The 21417-nt window shown below is 41.0% G+C and overlaps 1 protein-coding gene across 1 annotated transcript in view; it reads right to left on the reverse strand.

The window, feature by feature from the left end:
- Positions 1-21417, reverse strand: part of LOC137296913 (ankyrin repeat domain-containing protein 26-like) — a 523769-nt gene that overhangs the window by 403484 nt on the left and 98868 nt on the right. Inside the window, exon 14 of the mRNA XM_067828810.1 lies at positions 14022-14333. Within this exon, the coding sequence (XP_067684911.1) occupies positions 14022-14333 (312 nt within the window). The remainder of the gene's footprint in view (positions 1-14021; positions 14334-21417) is intronic.

Below are 21417 nucleotides of genomic sequence, written 5' to 3' on the forward strand. Positions count from 1 at the left end.
ATATGAAATAGTTTTCGAGTTGTACTCTGCAAACGAGGCCCAGAAAATGAATCACAAAAACCTGTAAATAGCAAAAGGCACCACTTTGGGGTCTGCCACACATATCTGCCAAGTTTTGTCGAAAGATATTCAGAAGTTTTTGAGTTATGCTCTGGAAATGAAACACACCTGTCAATTTGAGATTAAGTCCGAAAAGGCACCACTATAGGTTCTGATTGATATATCTATCAAGTATTGCAGAAAAATATTGAATGGTTTTTGAGTTGTGCTCCGGATATGAAGCCCATCCCTCCATTCCAGTACACAACATTACTATGGAAACCGAGAAAATCATAAATCACAAAAATCTGCACATAGCAAAAGGGACCACTTTAGGTTCTGATTGATATATCTACCAAGTTTTGCAGAAAAATATGGAACGGCTTTTGAGTCTGCTCCGGAAACAAAACACGCCTTCTGAAACGTTTCCATGGAATCCGAGAAAATAATGTATCACAAAAACTTGTAAATACCAAAACGCACCACTATAGGTTCACACTGATGTATCTACCAAGTTTTGCAGAAAAATACTGAATGGTTTTTGACTTCTGCTGCGGAAACGGAACCCATCACTCCATTTTGAGACTATGTCTGAAATGTTTCCATGGAAACCGAGAAAATAATGTATCACAAAAACCTGTACATAGCAAAAGGCACCACTTTAGGTTCTGATTGATATATCTACCAACTTTTGCAGAAAAATATCGAACAGTTTTGGAGCTCTGCTCCGGAAACAAAGCCCACCCCACAATAAGACCTACAGCAAAATGTTCCATGGAAAAACAAAAAAAATATAAATGCCAAAAATCTGTAAATAGCAAAAGGCACAACCATCAAGTTTGTTGGCTGGAATTAGTCTCAGGCTGTATATTGGCCTATTCTCGAGAAGTTTAAAGCATAATTTTCCAGGACGCCCGGGACATGTTCAGGACCGTGGATGGACCTCGGTGTCAAAGCCACAGGCATAGCAAAGACGACAGTAAAAGCAGCGAGCCATGCCATCATGTCTTTTAAGATATGTCATCAACAAAATCAGCCTAAAATTTTAAATTGTGTCCAACAACCTTGGCACGCTTAAAATAGCTGTGGAATTCCTTGCTTTCATCATGAGTCTTGACATGCATCGCCTGAGGATCATCCGATAAATAAATATGTGCAAAAGTACACAATAAAATTCTATCATGAAGAGCTTCCACATTAATAAACCCCCGTCCTCCAGGATTGATTGGCATATATAAACGATTAACAAGAGGAACGAGGGTGGTGTGCTCTGTTATCAGACATGATCCTTCTGGTCAGGCGGTCAAGACTCTGGATGTCTTGTTTTGTCCAATCAACTTCTCCAAAGGAACAGGAGAGGACTGGCACAGGAAAAGTATCGGTGGCTTTGACCTTGTTTCCAGCATTTAGCTCGGAGCTCCAGATTTTCTTTAAACGAGATTTATACTCGGCCCGAAGTTTATCTTGAATCAGGGCATTCTGCAGCTTGCCTCGAACTTGCATTCCAAGGTAGGTGTATGTCTGATCTGCCGCAAGATGTTCAATAACTCCAATAACTCAATTGATCCTTGCACCTACAACATCACTTTCTTGCCCCCTTCTGCAGCAAGATGACACAGGGTTTGTCAAACACCCTGTGAATAATTTGTATAGAGTATTTAGACATGTGATAGGGCGGAAGTTTTTGGGATCAGTCAAGTCTCCTTTTTTGGGGAAGGAGTATCATGCAACTTTTGCAGAACCATGGAGGAACATCACCTGTGTCCACAAGAGGGTTAAAACAGTGAAGTAATGGTGTTTGGACACAAGGAAACAGTTTCCAATACCGGTTTCAAATGCCATCATGCCCTGGAGCTGTATTAGACGTGGAATTTTTAATAACTCTTTTCAGGCAATCTGGTGAGATGTAACAGACAAATGACCTAGTTACTTTCTCATGCATTGCTTAATCATAATCACTGACCCATGGTGCCTTCAGGTTACAGTCGCCGGGTATAGACCACAACTGTTTCCAAAACCTTTCATTGGCATCCATGGGAGGCCGTTTATCATGCTCACCATCACCAATCATTTTAAGTTACCTATAGAATTGTTTTTCATTGCTTCTAATAAGTTTATTTTGTTTGATGAATTTGGTTTTCTTTTTCCATTTTTTCTTTCTTTCAGTCCAAACTTTTATTTTTTGCCTTCAGGGAATCGACAATTTGGAAAAGTACCTTTTCTTTTGTTGTCTTGTACTGTAATTTTAATTTTCTCCAAATTGTCTTTTGTCACTTAGACATGGGATTCCCTGATGATCTTAATTTCAGGCACAGCTCTATCCAGGAAATTTATTTTCTTGTTTCTGTTAGTTTCACTTGAAACCGTTTTTTCTTTGGTTTATTGTTCTTAGTATTTGCTGATTTTTCTTTGGAAACTGTGTGAACTTTCTCCAAGGTTCGAGCAACAGCATAGACACAAAAATTAACTTCATACAATGAACAGTCCTCCGAAAGTTTCATAGAAATAATGTCATTTAATAAATCAATTCATTTTCGGGAAAAGATATATTTCTTTGCTTGATTGGCCTCTGTTTTTCCACAGGTATAACAGATATTTCATCATAAGTAGAATGAAACAAAATATATATCGCGTTTTCGGAAAGATCAGCAGCTGAAGGAGAGGAAGAATGAGGGTCCAAAATTTCAGGGCCAGTTGCCTCTAAGGCCGAAGAGTTTGTTTCAGGAAGAGGAAAGAGGTTCACGCAGACGTCCGTAAGAAGTTTGGGATCTGCTGCCACTTCAGCATCCTGCTCATGCAAAGGTTCTTGATGGGCACCAGTTGTGGGTCACGGGGCATAAGCCACCGGAGTTGTTCTCAGAGATTTTGCTCAGTCAGGTAAGCACACATGGGCATGGCATCATCCCAATGCAGCTTAAGCGACTTGCCATTGATATGCAGATTATCAGGCCATCCAGTTGCCATTGCACAATCAAGTAGTGTGGTTTTGAGATGTTTTGACCAAGATATTCTTGGTCAGATTCTGTGCCTTCCCCTGGGGCAACTCCCATCTCCAGTGTGGTTGGTGTCACTGGGCTGCAGAGTTGAAAGATATTATTATTATTACAGTGTATACCTGCGTATAATGCGACTCCGTGTATAATGCAACCCCCCTATACACCCCTTCAAAATTGAGGATAAATCATATACCCTGTGTATAATGCGACCACGGATAAAGCACATCACCGGCGCCAATAAAAAAGTGTTTTGTCATGCGTTTTTATACGAAGCTTTGTGGAGCGTATTACTCCAAAATGGGGAAACAGCTGGGAAAAAATGTAACATCTTATACCCCATGTATAATGCAACCTCCCTTCCTGATCCCCTCATTCTAGGTAGCAAAAACATGCATTATACGCGGGTATATACGATATTTGTATGGATTTTGTAGCAGCTCTCATGACCTAACCGCTGGATGGATTTCGATGAAACTTTCAAGGATGATAGCCTGTATGCTGAAAGGTATACAATGAACAATAAATCCCGACTTCCGCCTTGTGGTAAGGGCAGATAACCCAAAATGTGAAAATCTTTCACCCTGAATATCTCAAAAACTATAAGAGATAAATTAACCAAATTTTCACACAATGTAGACAAACCAATTCCCCGTCGATTTAACATGAAAAAACGTAAACTAGCACATGAAATTTTCTGCTATTTTGCAAAAAATGAAATTTTCGCTGATTTCCGTGTTTTGACAGTGCCTGTCTTTCAAAATCTTCTTCAGAACAGCATACAGCACAATTGAGTTTGATACACCAATAGAAAGCCCATACCCTGGAAAGCTTAATCTGTTCAAGGCATCTCGTTATCTTAAATAGTTTTAGAGTTATCGCCCTTCAAAGTTGGTCCAATTTTCAAAGACACATTTTCATAGGGTTCATTAAAATGTCATAACTCTGCGAAAACACAATGGAATTCATTGTTTAAGGTACCAAACTGTAGCTAATTGAATGGGGAACATCTTTGCTTCAAATTATGGTTATGTGAAAGTCAATACTTACATCACAATTACCATGGAAACAAAATTTGCACATTTCCAGCCAGAATCAACTCAAGATTTAACAAAATGTTCCCTTGCCGCACCGACAGGCAGATTTCTATTTTTTAATGCCGCTGTGGCACAGTCTAATTAGAACTCGAGTTTCTCTTCACCTGCATTGCGCTAGCTTAGCACTGAATGGTCACAGAAATACATGAGCGTTAAGGAAATAGTCGATTCTGCAAGAGTAAGTGAGTGAGTAGAGTTTTACGCATCACTCAGCAGTATTCCAGCTATATGGCTGCAGACTGTAAATGATCAAGTCTGGACCAGGCAATCCAGTGATCAACAGCATGAGTACTGACATGCCCAACTTGGAACCTATGGCTGGCCATACCTGCATTACACTGGGCTAGCAGGTAAATGATCAAGTCTGGACCAGACAATCCAGTGATCAACGGCTTGCCCAATTTGGAACCTATGACTGGCACAGTCTAATTAGAACACGAGTTTCTCTTCACCTGCATTACACTGGCTTAGCACTGAATGGTCACTTCTAGAAATACATTAGCGTTAAGGAAATAGTCGACTGTGTAACAGTGAGTGAGTTGAATTTTATGCCGCACTCAGCAGCATTCCAGTTATATGGTTGCAGTCTGTATCTGATCGAGTCTGGACCAGACAATCCAGTGATCAAGAGCATGAGCATCGATCTGCACAATTGGGAACCTATTAGTTCGTATATTGTTTTACCCTGCACTCCGCAGCATTAGGGTTGTGGAAATGTCAGGCTCTAATCTTTCCAGTAGTTTGTATATTGTTTCAAGCCACACTCAGCAGTATTCCAGCTATATGGCTATGGTCTGTAAATGGTCGAGTCTGGACCAGACAATCCAGTGATCAACAGTATGAGCCTCGATCTGCGCAATTTGGAACCTATGACAGGTTGTACCTGCGTTACACTGGGTTAGCAGGTAAATGATCGAGTCTGAACAAGACAATCCAGTGATCAACTACATGAGCATCAACCTGTGCAATTTGGAACCTATGACATACAATCAAAACAATTAGTGTTCGTGAAATGTCAACCATTAAAACCCATTAAATATGCTTTTTTGGAAGTGAAACCAGAACCAGAAACATGCTAGCTACCATTTCAACTCAAAGGCTTGATGACAGAAATGCAGTTATCTGCATATTCAGACAATTTCGGCAAAAATGAACGTTTTCAGGCATCACTGTACAAATGAATTGTTATAAATTCACTGATACAGAAAAAATCCATTTTGAGTGAATGTTATGAGCATGGTCAAAGTCACAACTAAATCTTTTGTTGGTATCATTTCTGGGCCTTGGCAGTCTCCTGACATTGCTGATGTAGAATTTATATAAAGTCTATGACCTCATGATCCTGTAGATATAGCCTGTAATAATGTTCCGGTCTTTAAGCCCACATGTGCACATATGGGCTTAAACAGAAGACGTGATATTCTCCCTATTATGACATAAAACTTGAACCTTCATCAAAAATGTAATGGACATTTAAAACTGAATAAGCCTGTTGGAATACTACTTCAGTATTGATTCAATCTGATGCTTTTGTGGTGGTACAAGGAATGATTTGTTGAAGATACTTGAGTCAATTATCAGCCTCAACTCCAGGAACTTATTGAATTCTGTTGAGTAAAATCTAATATGACATACATTTCTTGAATTCACTTTGATGGCCTAGATTCCCTTTACTGGCTAGACTGACCATTAATAGACTGGTTCCTGCCAGGTGGAATCTTCAACCTTCAGTCCAGGTACAAGTAGTGGGTACTTGAGAGAAATGGAATGGTTGGTTGTTGATACAGAATCTAATATTGTCCAAACCTTGAGGAAAAAACTCATTTCTACCCATGAATTTGGAAACAGTGATAAGGCAAGGAAATTTCAGCTACAGTCCAGTTATAGTAGCAGTTGTATCCATGGCACTTATAGAAATGCACATTCTTAAAGTGTTGGAGAAGATAACTTCATTCTGGTGACCGAGGCTATAACTAGTTAGGAAAATTGTACCAAACTTGTGATTCTGTTGATGAACAGATACATCTTTAGTACAGTTTACTCTTCTGCAAGAGTATCAGGTGACAATCATTGTGGCCATATTTGATTCATGATCTGTTCTCTTATAAGCATGGCTAGGATATAAAGATTATGGTGTCTTGTGATGGATAGAACCTGGTCCACAGTTCCAGCAAAGAAAATTAATTACCCTTTGCCTGTAGCATGGTATTAACTGATAGCCTCACTAAAAACTTTCTGAGGAGATTGAACAAGTACAAATGCCATTGTGAGAGTGAAAAACACCCTTACCAAATGCTCTCAGTGCAAGGAGAGTAAGTGTAAAACACCATCACTGAAGCCCCAGGAAGAGGTGAAAGTTATACAAATATACAAATATACAAATATTACCTTAACAGTGAAACGCATAGCCTAACATGTGTTGGCCCACTGACCTGGTCATGTGATATGCGACTCAAAGAGAGACATACCAAAGAGTGACCTAATTCTGTCTTACGATGGGTTAATGGCATTAGTTTTAGAGTTCGAAACTGAACCCCACCCTCTGTTGAATTTAGGTGAAGATGACATAAGGGATGTATGCACATTGAAGGCCAACCTGGCCCAAAAGGGTGGCAAGGCTTGTATGATGTAGGGATGTGAACCATATTGACACTGAACACAGAAATGATACCAATGACCAGTTGCTTGCTTGGTCTGAGTGGCAGGACACTCTCCAGAGGAGAGAACCAATCACAAACGCATGTCAAGTTGGTAATGGTGAATGAAGGCATTTGGTCAGCTACAAAGAGTGACAGAACCGATCTGTGATAGACCGACAGTGCCACTGTGCATTATCAATAAAGCGGCATCTGCCCTACAAAGTCTCCCTTCAACCCCTCAGGAAAAGATAAACCTCAGCATTGTAACCGAACAATTACAGAAACAAATCAACGAGATAAAGTCTGCCTGCTAGCAGACTCCTCAGTCTTCCTACCACCAAACAGTACACATTGGTACCTGTATGGATCCCTTTCGCTCATTTGTTATTGTCAATCCAATGGGTGAGCAATCGGAAGATCAGTCCTGGGTGTGGAGGAATGGGTAAGTGGTGAAGTTTGATATGAGCAGTCACATGGAAAGCAATATCAATCTGAGAGTGGGAAGCAAATGTGGACATGATCAGTATAAAATACTCTCAGAGTCTGGTCAGAGGGTATTGCATATATGTGCTTGACCCTTCTATCTGAGCTCACTGCCAGAAGTAAAACTGTCCTCTACATCAACAGGTGAAGTGAGAGAGACAACACGTTTGAACAAACGGCCAGACGGCCAATTGAAAATAAATGGCAATTTCAAGGTGGGATGAGTCACCATTGAGGAGGCTGAACCCTGTTCATACCACCTACTCACCTAAAAGCTATTATGTCTGCAACTGCTGCATGAATTCTGCAAGTCTCCAGGTTAACCTGACAGAGGCCAAACCACCCATTCAGTGTGAGAATATCTGGCAGTAAAGGAAATTTGAATCCCAGTGCAAACACTAACCCGACTGCTGTCAATTGCAGCACATTGAAATGTAGGTTGTGATTTCACTGCCACGAGACTGCAGGTTGCCCAGAATATTGCCTTAACTCATGACAGATGTATCTGTTTGAATTGACAACCACAGCAACTCTAGGGAGCGCAAGTCCGAGAGACACCTCAGCGGTGTCTCCATCTTGAGGCTGTCATATGTTCAGCTCTCAGACGAGAATGCCATTAAGAACGGAATGTTGAGACACAATAAGCAAATAAATGAAGTCAAACCCCCTAAACCCAACATTTTCCTGATCATTGTAAACCACCTCCATGATTGCCTTGACCACTGAGTGAATCTTGGCATAGAGCATTTTTGAATTGACCACTGCCTGGATCTTGGCATGGAGCATTTACGCTCCACACCAGTGTGCACTGCACTTCGACTGGGGTTTGTGGCAGAATACAGTGTGCCAGTGCCTGTGTACCTGAGGGATTAACAAGAAGCTTGATATGTGTCTGTAATCTTCAAAACTGGGTGCCATAGGCCCATAACCTCACTCATCAATTGACTGGCACAGCCCTGATGTAGTCCTTAGTCAGATGAAAGTGGTCCTCCATCAGATGCTGCCCAAAGTTGCCAATAAAGAATCACCAGTGCTCTTTCCCCCTTTCACCAGCTCCTTCAGCAGAGCTGAGAGATGCGTTCAGTGAAGCATACAGTACTGAGCTGTTAAGGGGAAAGAATGGGCCAAGAGGCAAAATCAAACGGTTCAGGTATCCCCCCACATATTTGAAAGAACAAATCATCTGACAGTTACTTGACCTTTTCTTAGATTAAGTTTGAATTGTTTCATCGAAGTCATGAAAAATATAAATGCCATATATCTGTAAACAATAAAGGCACCACTTCAAGATCTGTCTCATATATCAGCCAAGATCTGTTGAAAGATATGAAATTGGTATATCTACCATGTTTTGCAGAAAAATAAAGAATTTTGAGTTCTGCGCTCGGAAACGAACCCCATCCCTCCATTTTGAGAAATAGTCCGAAACGTTTCCACTGAAAAAGATAAAATATTATATAACAAAAACCTGTAAGTACTAAAAGTCACCACTTTAGGTTATGAGTGATGTATGTAACAAGTTTTGCAGAAAAACATTGAGTTTTTGAGTTCTGCTCCTGAAATGAAGCCCATCCCTCTCATTTTGAGACAAAGTCGGAAACATTTTCATGGAAACAGAGAAAATTATCAAAATCTAAATATTTTAGATATTTAAATACTTACCTTACCATAGGTCTATAGCATATCACCTCAAGCTTCACTTAATAGGAGATCTAGACAGAGTTGAAATGCATTCAGTCCTGAATGGCTACCTCGCAATCACGACTGTCAGGATACGGAAGTATCTGGATCTCCCCACTGCGTATGCATGCAGACTCCACGAAAAACTTCACTTTTACTTCCCGGTCCGAAGTGGGGAGGAGCATCCAGCGTTGGGAGGGAGTTACTGCCCTATGGTAAGGTAAGTATATAAATATCTAAAATATTTAGATTTTAATAAAATGTTTGCTAACCTTACCATAGGTCTATAGCATATGGATACAACAGCCTGGACGGTAGTGACGGATTCCTGAGGAACGCCAGCATGCAATTAAATCCCACATATGCCGCTGGGCAGACGGACCACTACTGATACTCTAGAGTGAAGATCTGCCGCAACCTCAAGTCAAAACTGGGAACTGAAACAAAAGCAGAGTAGTAGGCCACATACTAACCACCGGAGGGGTACGGTATCTTATATCATGTAAGTACAAAACCACTATAGATGACCGGACGAGAAAGTTGATGAGCAACTACTAGAGATCTAATAGACTGCAATCCCCCCATGTCCGCTACTGCCAAGTCACGTAAGTAGTGACTAGCGAAGACCGTCGACCATTTCCAGAAACACCCCGCCATAATATCCGGAACAGAGCAATTCTTGTGCAAGGCCATAGCTGATGCTAATGCCCGGATCTCATGTGGGTTATTAGCCGTTGGGTGAGGAAGACTCTAAGCATCATACGCTGCTAAGATGGTCGGCCTCAGCCATAATACTATGGTGTTTCTGTTGACTTCACCTGTCGTTGATGTTGAAATAGGTAGGAACAACCTCTTCCTAGTTCCTCGTCATGGTGCTGACTTCTTGATGTACAACTTCAAAGCCAGAACTGGGCACAGCAGCTGTTCTCTGTCCTGTGGCCTGACTATGGACGAAAGAGGTGGGATAGTAAACAACTTGTCTCTCACTAACTCTAGCTGCCGTAGCTATAGCCAGCAAAAACACAGTTTTCCTGGTTAGCAGGTCAAAAGATGTCGTCTCCAACGGTTCATACGGACGACCTCTCAAATGCCAAAGTACAATATTCAAATCCCAGGCTGGTGGTCAGAACTTTACCCTCTGGTCCTCCAGTTTGAACGCCTTCAGCATTGCAATTAATTCTGGAATCTTGGAGACCTTCTTGTCACCTTTCATGGCCAACACCGTCTTCAAAGCCCACAGATAGGTGCCAATCGTGCTCCCTCTGAGTTTCTTCGAACAACACATGTATCGTAAGAATTCAGCCAAGAACTGGGGCGATACTGCAAGAGGGTCCTGGGACTTCTGGGTGCAGAACTACTCAAAGGTAGTCCACTTACCATCATAGAGTGATCGAGTAGATGCTCTATGCGCCCTGCGACGAACAGCCCTTGGCCTTTGAAGTTTGATGCAGATGGACCAAGCGCACAGACGAAACTGCGCTGGGTCTGGGTGTAACATCAGACTGTGGGGATGGCGCAACAACTGGTCCCACTCTGGAAGCCGGAACAGACTTCTACTTGCGAGACGGCATAGATCTGGAAACCATGTCCTTGCTGACCACCAGGGTGCGACCAAAAGCATTCGAATCCTCGTTGTTAGTATGAGTTTCACCACAACCACTGGTATCAACACTGGTGGTGGGAACGCGTACGTGTCCAGTCCCTCTCATGACAATGACAGAGCGTCGGTCGCCCAAGCTTCTGGGTCTGGCACTAGTGACATGTAAACCGGGAGTTGAGTGTTGAACCTTGTGGCGAAGAGATCTATCAACGGACGTCTGTGCACTTGGCATAGGAGTTGGAACATCTCCGGTGGAGCATCCACTCAGTTGGACACGGCTTTCCTGGTCAAGAGAGCACATCGGCTAATACATTCCTGCAGACCCGAATGTGTCAAGCTCTTGCCTCAATGTGGTCTGCGTCCAACATACTGGCCAGGGGAAACATCTCATCGAGAAGGGACTTGGATCTGGTTGTTCCTTGTCTCCGGATTAGCCACACCACTGTTGCGTTGTCCGACACGATCAGTACATTTGAGTGTCGCAGTAGTGACGCCCAATGACCTATCGCCCAAATCACCGCCTCCATCTCCTGGTTGTTGACATGCCAGCCTGTCTCCATGTCGGACCAAAGTCTGATCGCCTAAGTGGGCTCTCCAACTCTGGAAACTCGTGGTCCTGCACGAACTCGCTCAAACAAAGTCCTTCGCAGACATTCAACCGGATCGTCCACCAAAGTACTTGTGCAGGTGCACTGGAAGTAGCAAGCGTGTCTTGATGTCGTCTTCTTGTATATACGGGAGAATGAACCATTCAATGGTCGTAGCATCAGACGTCCTCTGAGAGTTAGATCTTGTGGAGATGTCAAGAGGCCTAAGAGCTACTGCCACTCCCTTAGGTGTAACGGCTCCGACAACGCTCTTGTTAAAAAGCGGGAGATCTTCTCCCAACAATCGATGGGAATCTGTACTCCATCACGCTGCGTCTAGAATAGGCCTCCAATGAATACTAACTCTTGGGTGGGCTGTAACTGCGACTTCTCTCTGCTTAGCAGCCACCCTAGTTGCTCCAGTAGACGTATGGCAAAGTCAAGTTGTCTGCATAGCAACTGAGGGCTCGCCCTGATTGAGTAGACAATCATCTATGTAGGGGTCAGATTCTATCTGCCGTAGGTTCATGCACATCCATGTCCCCGGAGTCAGTTTGAAATGAAGCTGTTCCAGGGACACCGTCTTGAAGTGTGGTGGCTCTACCAGATATAAAGTCGCCATATTGTGTATCATTTGGAGGTTGTTGGAGTCTTTCTTGGGGATGAGGAAGACCGGCGAATAAAATCCTGGTGACAGGTGTGGATCCAGTACTTCCTCAATAGCACATTTTTTCAGCAACACTGCGATATTGTCTCTCAACAGTAGACTCTGTCACTCAGAGTACATACGCACCTCTGGATGCGATGTTAATGGCGGAGGATGAATCAGCGGAAGTTTGTAGCCTCTTTTCAAGATTCCGGTCACATAGGGATCTCCGAGGATGGGCCAATTCTTCCAGAGGATCCCCAGTCTCCCGCCTACTGGCATCGAGAACACTGGCATGGCTTGGGGCGGGAGGTCCCAATTGTGACAGGTGGCGCCTTCACGTGTAGAGTAGGGACGCTTTCCTCTCCCTCTACCAGGAGTGGCGGGTGCGTCCCTGCGGGTGTGTCCATCTGTTGGTCTTCGGCGATCCGTAGATGTGAATCTCTGGCCTCGCCCCCTAGTAAATACTGATCGGACTGACTCTCTTCTAGGGATATAGCGCCTTCTGCCTCTGTCCTGTAATCCTGATTTGCCTCAAAAGGCTGAGGATAGTGATTCAAATGATCTTGACAGAAAGTGTCGGTGACGACAGGTACTCGACGAACGGCTGCGAGGGCTCCTAAACCGAGACCTTCTACCTCCTGTGTGATCTGGTCTCCTCCTGTCACAAGGCACATTATCAAATCGGCGGCGCTGTAGTCAATGCGTCTGGTGTCAATCCTGGGGTAGGCAACAGTAACGCCCTCTTCTTAATAACAACCAAGTAAGTCTTGAAATCTTGAATAGACAGGTCTGCGCACAATGAACACCTCAATCCGGACAAAAGGGATCAGGATCCTTCCCGCACTTCAGACCTTTACAAATCTCACAAATATGTCGTATCATACACAAAAGCTATAACAAGTCAAAATAATCACCAATAAATAGAGGGTGAAAACCAAACCCCCCTTATGGCAAAATGGACTGTGACATATTTCTTCACACATTGGCAATAGACAAGTGAAATCACTACAAGCGAACACCATAAAACAAACCTTTGCCTAAACAAAGCCTAAAAAGAAAATATCCTGACCCTGGAGAGCACTGATAACTAAAGATAAGGGTCCCCAATCAACAAATTACGATGGTAAATGAGCAAGAATAGAGACACGATGACATGTGTCAAGCAAGGTAGCCAACACGTGTATCAAACTTAAACTCTATGTTAAAATCGACGATATTGACACAAAATATACATATCAAAGTGAAAACTCTCTGAAAAATACAGTAAAGTATCGAAGAGAGATGAAACTTTATTTGATCAACAAAATTTTCATGCAATCCAAACCCGTCTGAATCAGACGACGCTTGAAGTAAAAGTGAAGTTTTTCGTGGAGTCTGTGCGCATGCACAGTGGGGAGATCCAGATACTTCCGTATCCTGACAGTCGTGATTGCGAGGTAGCCATTCAAGACTGAATGCAATTCAACTCCGTCTAGATCTCCTATTAAGCGAAGCTTGAGGTAATATGCTATAGACCTATGGTAAGGTAAGTAAAAAATTAATATCTCACAAAAACCTGTAAAGAGCAAAAGGCACCACTTAGGGATCTGCCACACATATCTACCAACCAACATATCTGCTGACAGATATCACAAAGTTTTTGAGATGTGCTCCGAAAACGAAACACCACTCACTTTTGAGACTATGTCCGAAACGTTTCCATGGAAAATGAGAAAATAATAAATCACAAAAACCTGTACATAGCAAAAGGCACCACTTTAGGCTCTGATTGATATATCAACCAAGATATGCAGAAAAATATTGAACGGTTTTTGAGTTCTGCTCTGAAAACTAAGCCCACCCCACCATAAGACTAACACCAAAATGTTCCATGGAAAAACCAAAAAAATAAAAATGCCAAAACTTTGTAAATAGCAAAAGGCACAACTATAGGTTGAGATTATTATATCTATCAAGTTTGGTCTAAAAATATTGAATGGTTTCTGAGTTATGCTCCGGAAACAAAATAATTACAAACGGACGGATGGATGGACATTACAAGGGGATTAAAAGTTGTAGGATTTCAAATGGACAGTTAAATGCTTATGTGTACCCCAAGGAGGACATATTCTGAAAAAGAATTCATTTGTGCTCTTGAAATAAAATGATTAGATGAAGATGACAGATGAAGTGGAGACATCCTATCTTATATCCTATCGCAAGAAATGCCAATTGGTTGACAATTAACTAGAAAGAAACTGAAGTCACTACTAGCCATTTGTGCCTCCAATTTGAAACTTTGATGTTTTGACATCTCCTGTTTTTCAAAACATATCTGAATTTCCTCCTCAGATCTTTTCTCATCAGATTCTTTTAGATTTCCATCACTATTCCCCACTGGTTCATGCCCCAGTCCTTTGAGCTTCCTGTTCTCCTCAGATGCAGTGACATCTGCATGGCATTCAAAGTTCTCCTTCGACTTGCTGTCTTCAAGTTCTATCATGACAGATTCTATTGATTTCGTTTTTGCTTTTTCTGTCCTCTCATCTTCATTGATGTGGGTAGTCACTTGTCCATTTAGAGCTTCCTGTAACATAAAGCCTTATATTACCACCAGTGACAACTATATGCACAGCAAATATTGAAGATCTGAAGCAGGAGGGAATTTCCATTGTAGTGTTGGTAAACATATGTTAAAAACGCTCTGAACAATAAAATCATCTCTCCACATTTGTTCACAGGCGCCTATAAACCAGATCATGGCAACATGATGGAAAACAGGACAATTTCGCACTTTTCATTGATTATATCGTATCTTAAAAGTCTCACTAGTATCAGAAGCTTCTGTCCACATTTCTGATGTGTGTGGGAGGCATGTACACAGGCCTTTCGAGGGGATGCACTTGTTGTTTTTGATTAAATCGCCAAAGACCGAGTTGCTGTGCCGGAAGTATACAAAACTAAATCATCAGCAACATGCTTTATGACCTCCGGGAATCTGATTGGTTAATAATGCAAACTACAACTTCACGTGGATGGGTGTGTTTTGTACACAATAGTGTTAGCCAATCAGATCCCCGGACCTTGTTTTGACGACACAGCAACTCGGCCTTTAGTTGGTTCAATAAAAGATTTCATAAAAAAGCAATAAGTGCATCCCCTTGAAAGGCCTAAGTACATGCCTCCCACACACATCAAAAATGTGGACAGAAGCTTCAGATACTAGTGAGACTTTTAAGATACGATATAATCAATGAAAAGTGCGAAATTGTCCTGTTTTCGATCACATCGCCGTGATTTGGTGATGCACCTTTATTGGATATATAGTAAGGGGGTTGGATAGTAAACCGGGACTTAGTTTATTGATTTTTCGGACCTGTGGTGGGTGCCTGTGACATTGCTGTCATTTCACCACAGATACAAACAAGAGTCATCAGTCACATATTTGAAACGACAAATCATCTGACAGTTGCTTGATGTTTTCTTAGATTAAGTTTGAATTGTTTCCATGGAAGTTATGAAAAATATAAATGCCATATATCTGTTCAAAGATATGAAATGGTTGTCAAGGAAAAGTAAAATGGCAAAACAGTTTAAACAGCAAGAGGCACCACTTTGTGGTCTGCTTCAAATATCTGTTTTGCTGTAAGATATTGAATAGTTTTCAAAACCCATCCCTCCATTTTAAGATTATGTACGAAAAATGTCCATGGAACTCGAGAAAATAATAAATCACAAAAACCTCTAAATTCTAAAAGGTACCTCTTTGGGGTCTGCCACACATCTCTACCAAGTTTTACTGACAGATATTCAGACGTTTTTGAGTTCTACTCCGGAAACGAAACACACCTCTCACTTAGGAGAGTAAGGCAAAACGTTTCCATGGAAACAGAGAAAATGATAAATCACAAAAACTTGTATATAGCCAAAAGGCACCAGTTTAGGTTCTGATTGATATATCTACCAAGTTTTGCAGAAAAATATTGAACGGTTTTTGAGGTGTGCTCCGGAAACGAAGCCCATCAGTCCATTTTGAGACTAAGTCTGAAATGTTTCCAAGGAAACGGAAAAAATAATAAATCACAAAAACCTGTACATAGCAAAAGACCCCACTTCAGGTTCTGATTGATACTACCTACCAGACAGAAACAATCACTCGGAACAGTTTATGATGTCCCATGTGACTGTGGACAAAGCTACGCAGGAGAAAGATCAGGACTCCTCAAAACCCGAATCAAAGAACACCAAACCTCAGTGGCTAAAACTGACTCAAAATCAGCGCCATCAGATCACAGCAAAGACAATTACAACCACAGTATCCAGTGAGACAGAACCTAAACCTTTGCAACCAGCCTCAAGTCTTCAAGCTCAGGTAACTCCAAGAAGCCATACACATCAAAACACTCCAGCCATCAATCAACTGTGACCAAGGTTATTACAATACCTCCTGCAAAGTATTAACTCATTAAAGCTGCTCATTATTGACAATCCTTGTGCTGTCACAAGCGACAGTAAAATCTGTATATGTTTTTCTCTTAAGACCGTAACCAGTTTGTTATACCAGTGGCGATACCTTGTTTCGTTTGCACATGATCTGCACGTGGAAGTTCATTTTAAGTGACAGTTTCTGTCAGTCGCTTTGAAGAGGACTTAAGGCCAGATAGCATCACGCGGAATTCAACAATATGTTGCTCTACTCATATAGGACCACAGTACATCACCAAAGTGTATGTATGCTTTATTTCTTGTGTTTTTGGCACATTTCATGCTACAGAAATATTCCAGGCATTGTAATGTTATTACCAGGTATGTTTCCCACTTCATGCAAATCAAACCGCTACTTTCTGAATTTCATAACATTTATGGAAATTATCTTGATATTTCTTTCCTGAAAGTTATGCTCAGCACAATAATTTGAGCGCTATGTATGGGAATTTTGGTGGTATTTACTTGAAACTCTTCATGTGCTTTCACATTAACATGTTCATGAAAGTAGATTTAGAGGAACATAGGCTTGTATAAGTTAGTGGTACGTTGCTATAATCTGACCATTCAAAATACATGTGTTAATGTATGGACCTAGTTGTTTATATGGACTTATGGTCACCTTATTTGTTACAGCTTTTCACCTTACTCCATACTGTCATTACCAAAGTCCAGTGGTCAAAAGTCCATAATCTACCAACCATATATGCATGTCAGCAATGTAACTTGTACCGCTTGTAGATAATGAATGGAAGTGGATTTCGGGTTCGCTATTCAGCATTATCCCGCTTAGGTATACCACAGACCTCACCACCCCAATTAGTGTTTGCAGGCTTCGTCTGTCACCACCCTGTTTTTGTGTCTGGCTTCACACCCCAATCAGCTGTACAAACATATCCACTACCTGCATACAGTGGACTCTGTCAATACCGGCACCAATCAGGACCAAATAAAAATGGCGGTTTTGACAAGGTGCCGGTATAGGCAGTTTGCCTCATGACGTCGACGCACAACAGAAGTCTCCAACACATGCTTAGCTTGATCATTCATGTTAATTTCAAACTTCTTAATGTATTCACCTCTCCTCTTCAAAATATGAGACACTGTCTGTCTGCTGATTCTGTATGTTGATGCTAATGCTTACTGTGTAGGTTGAGGCGTTTTTTTTCAAAATCTTCTATCAGCTGCACTTTCTGTTGAAGTGTCAACTCACACCTTGCACATTTTGCGGGCTGAGACATTTCGGCAATACTGACTGTTACACTACTGACATTATACTATTTTACCTTAAATACAATCTAATTACTCTATGTATGTGACACGTACCACTCACTAGTTAACAAGATACTGATTGACACTTCCTGTTTCTGAAAAATATCAGGAAATGTGTTGTTACAGTGTTTACAGTCAAACTGCCCACTATTAATCGCTCTAAGTTAGGGACATGTACCACTCACTAATTGACAAGACACTAATTGACACTTCCCATTTCTGAATAATCTCGTGTAGTAACCGCGAATTGTGTTCAAAGGGTTTCATGTGCCATTTTTTACGGATTTGTTTTCATAACAAATTGTTCGTTGGGACTGAAAAACAATGCTGATATCCGGAGTAGACAGAAGCCGATGTTTACAGATGTTTCTATATGATAATTAAGTGCATTTCTGCCAGGACTGAAACTTTGTGCTGTTGTAGACTGAATGCCGATGTTTACAGAGGCCGATATTGCCAGAGTCCACTGTATATGCTCCCCTTCCTCACACTGTTCATCACTTGCATGATAACGGTGTTAGAACCTACACTACGCTCTAATGGCAATAAAGAAATTGTTCATCCATATACTGTCATCCTTCCTTTCAAAGCACATATCAAATGGAAGCTTGAAACTTGTTGTCCCCAAAAACATGTATAGCAATTTATTCTCACGCATACTACTGAACAAATAGAAGATGCACTTTTATGTCTATCTATGGCTGATACACAGAAACAGAAAATTTCACAAAGTCATTTCATTGGACTTATTATGGATGAAACAGTAGGGAAAAAGCTTACTTGTATTCTGTTTTCGCACATTGTGAATAGTGGAAAATATGAGACGATAAATGTTCTTGTGTCCAAATTACTTGGACTGAACTCTGATGGGGCAAGTGTAATAACTGGAAAACAGAGTGGTGTTGCTGAAAACCGAGAATCCCTAGTTTGTGCATGTGCACTGTACCACTCATAGGGTTGCACTTGCATCACAGGATGTGGCAAAGTTATGTAGCCATGTGGTACCACATGTACCACATTGAAAGAAATTTATAAACTCTTCGAGTACAGTACCAATTGACATGAGAGACTGTAAGAACTCTCAAAAGTAATAGATGATTCTGAATAGATGATTTCTGGCATCAAACAACCAACGACAGTCCTCTGTTTGTCGATTGGTAGAGCAGTAAACTCAGTTGGCCTGTTTCGGTCATGGAAATTGAGGAAGAAGCCACTGACAGTCAAAAAAGTTTGTGTAAACTTAAATGAACAAGAGTCATCAGAGGATGACAAGGTTTAAAGATATTTATTTCCAGATGAGGAATCGGATTGGTAAACAAGCATTATATTGCTTATGTTTATACCGCTCTGGGATATAAATACCTTACATGTAACAGTCGTGAGGAGAAAAACATGCTAATATCAAACAATAAACAATAGCTTTCTGAAAATATAACAATCAAAACTTGATAACATAGCCAAAAATCTGAACTTTTTGTTCATATTTGGGACTCAATTCCGGAATCTGCGTGCACGTCTGTGTGTGCGTGCATGCATGTGTGCGTGTATGTGTATGTGTATGTGTATGTGTGTCTGTATGTGGGCATACATGCATGCGTGCATGTGCTCCTAATTCGCCATGGTATCTTGAAATCATAAACAACCAAAGTACAGTTTTGCATATTTGAACCTCAACTTTGAGTTTTCTTCATATTCAGGTTTTGGCATTTGAATCTCGAATCTGAATCTTTTTTTTAGATTCGGGATCTGAATAACGAATCCTAATTTTTTTCCACATTAATTAACAGTGTCAATACACATTATCTCACCCCTTGAAATATACTACTGCTAGACACACATTAGATGATCCTGCACACTAAACGCATTTGTGACAAGAGAGGCGGTTCAACGAATTGGGCGAGTACACTTGGCTGCTACAGGTAGCTTGACGATTATGCACGTGCAATACATGCTAACTGTGACATGAAATCAACACCGCTACTGATTAACACCTGTCTCGCTACTGTTTTACACCTGTCTCAATACTGTTAAACAGATTTCAGTTGTAGTAAAAAATGTCCAAGTTAGGAAATCATGGGCAAATAGTTCATTCTCAAGGCAAGGGAGATAGCATACAATGTTATCGTGTATATGGACAAAAAATGTGCAACCAAAGCAGATTCTCTTTTACAAAGTAGTCTTGCTACTGGACTCTCAACAGCAACTTTAAAGCGCATTAAGGCAGAAGGTGGTAGGAGTATGAGTGGACCTACATTTATCAGTCCCATCGAGTTGCACAAACCCATAACTTGCAGTTACAAACTTGATGATTTCGACCAGCGTGCACACTGGATACGATGTATGATATGTCAAAGTGCCAGTTGAACTACAAGGGTTCTAAAGAAAGTTTTCGAAAAAATCTCAAAGACATGGGGTTTAGGTTGTGAAAAACGCAGTCAAACTGTAAACTTTTTATGTAACATAAAGACATTGTTTCCAAGTGTTTGCAATACTTGCGTGCAATAAAGAAATACAGAGAAGAAAATCAAACACTCATCTTTATCGATGAAACTTGATTGCATGTACACCACATTGTCCCAAAGTGTTGGCAACTTGAGGGTGAAGTCGTAATAAATGGGGTTCAACCTCCGTCTGGCACTGGACCTCGGCTTATTGTGGTTCATGCAGGGGGTGAAAACGGTTTTGTTCCAAATGCTTTGCTTGTTTTTGATTCCAAACTCAAATCAGCAGACTATCATGACGAGATGAACTTTGATAACTTTTCCAAATGGCTCCAGGAAAAGTTGATCCCAAACCTTCTACTGCACTCTGTCGTCGTTATGGATTATACACCATATCATAGCAAGCAAGTGGACAAATGTCCGACAACCGCCAACAGAAAAGATGACATAAAAGCGTGGCTACAAAGGCACAATATCTCATTTGATGAGAAAATGCTTAAAGCCGAACTATTGTTTCTTGCAAAATCCAACAAATTGGGCCCTGTCTACAGAGTAGACACAATGTTGAAGCTACATGGTCATGATGTACAACGTCTCCCTCTATACCAAGCAGAACTAAACCTGATCGAGTTAATTTGGGCAAATGTGAAAAATTATGCCGCTTCACAAAACTTGCAGTCCACAAAAAGTTTCTTAAGAGATGCCATAAATGAAAGAATGTCTGCAATCGGTGCAAAAGAATGGTCGGAATGTTGTAAACATGTTAAAACAATTGGAGATGGTTACTGGTAACTCGAAATCGCAGTAGAAAGGGAAATTGACAGACCAGTGATTGACTTAGGACTTGCAAGTGATTCAGACACAGAGACTGATTCGGAAAGTGATAATTAAAGCATAAATCAGTAAGTCCGCCTAATTTTCCAGCATTGTTGTGTCTTGTATAATAAATGACACATGCTATATTAGGTTTTTACTGTTCCCACACTTTGTCATAAAACAGTAATCTTTGGTGAGTTGTCTGTATTTTATATTTTTTTTAGTCACTGATAAATCTACTGAGTCTGGTACTGAGTAATCCCCAAACTGACAAATTTGTGTGCAAAGATATTTCTCACTGACTTATCAATGTCAAAAGGTATTTTCAGTTTTCTGTACACAATTTTGGTGACCATAATAAAAATATGACAGAAATTTGGAAATATTGTTTGAATACTAACCATTTCTCTGGAATGGGTTATACAAATTTCCAAGACATGTATTCCCGGTCGATCACCAGCAGAATTATGGACGAAAATCAGCCCGTACAGAGAAATAGGAACAAAATTATGGGATAAAAATATTTCCCCCTTGCTTCTCTGATTTAGCCACCACCTTTCAGTAACAGATAACTTTTAACATGTTAAAAAGTTAAATGAAACACAATTAACTATATGTAGGTATGATCTATTTAATATTTAGCAGACGAAAAGTCAA

Source organism: Haliotis asinina, chromosome 9 (assembly GCF_037392515.1).
Source record: "Haliotis asinina isolate JCU_RB_2024 chromosome 9, JCU_Hal_asi_v2, whole genome shotgun sequence".
Taxonomy (NCBI): domain Eukaryota; kingdom Metazoa; phylum Mollusca; class Gastropoda; order Lepetellida; family Haliotidae; genus Haliotis; species Haliotis asinina.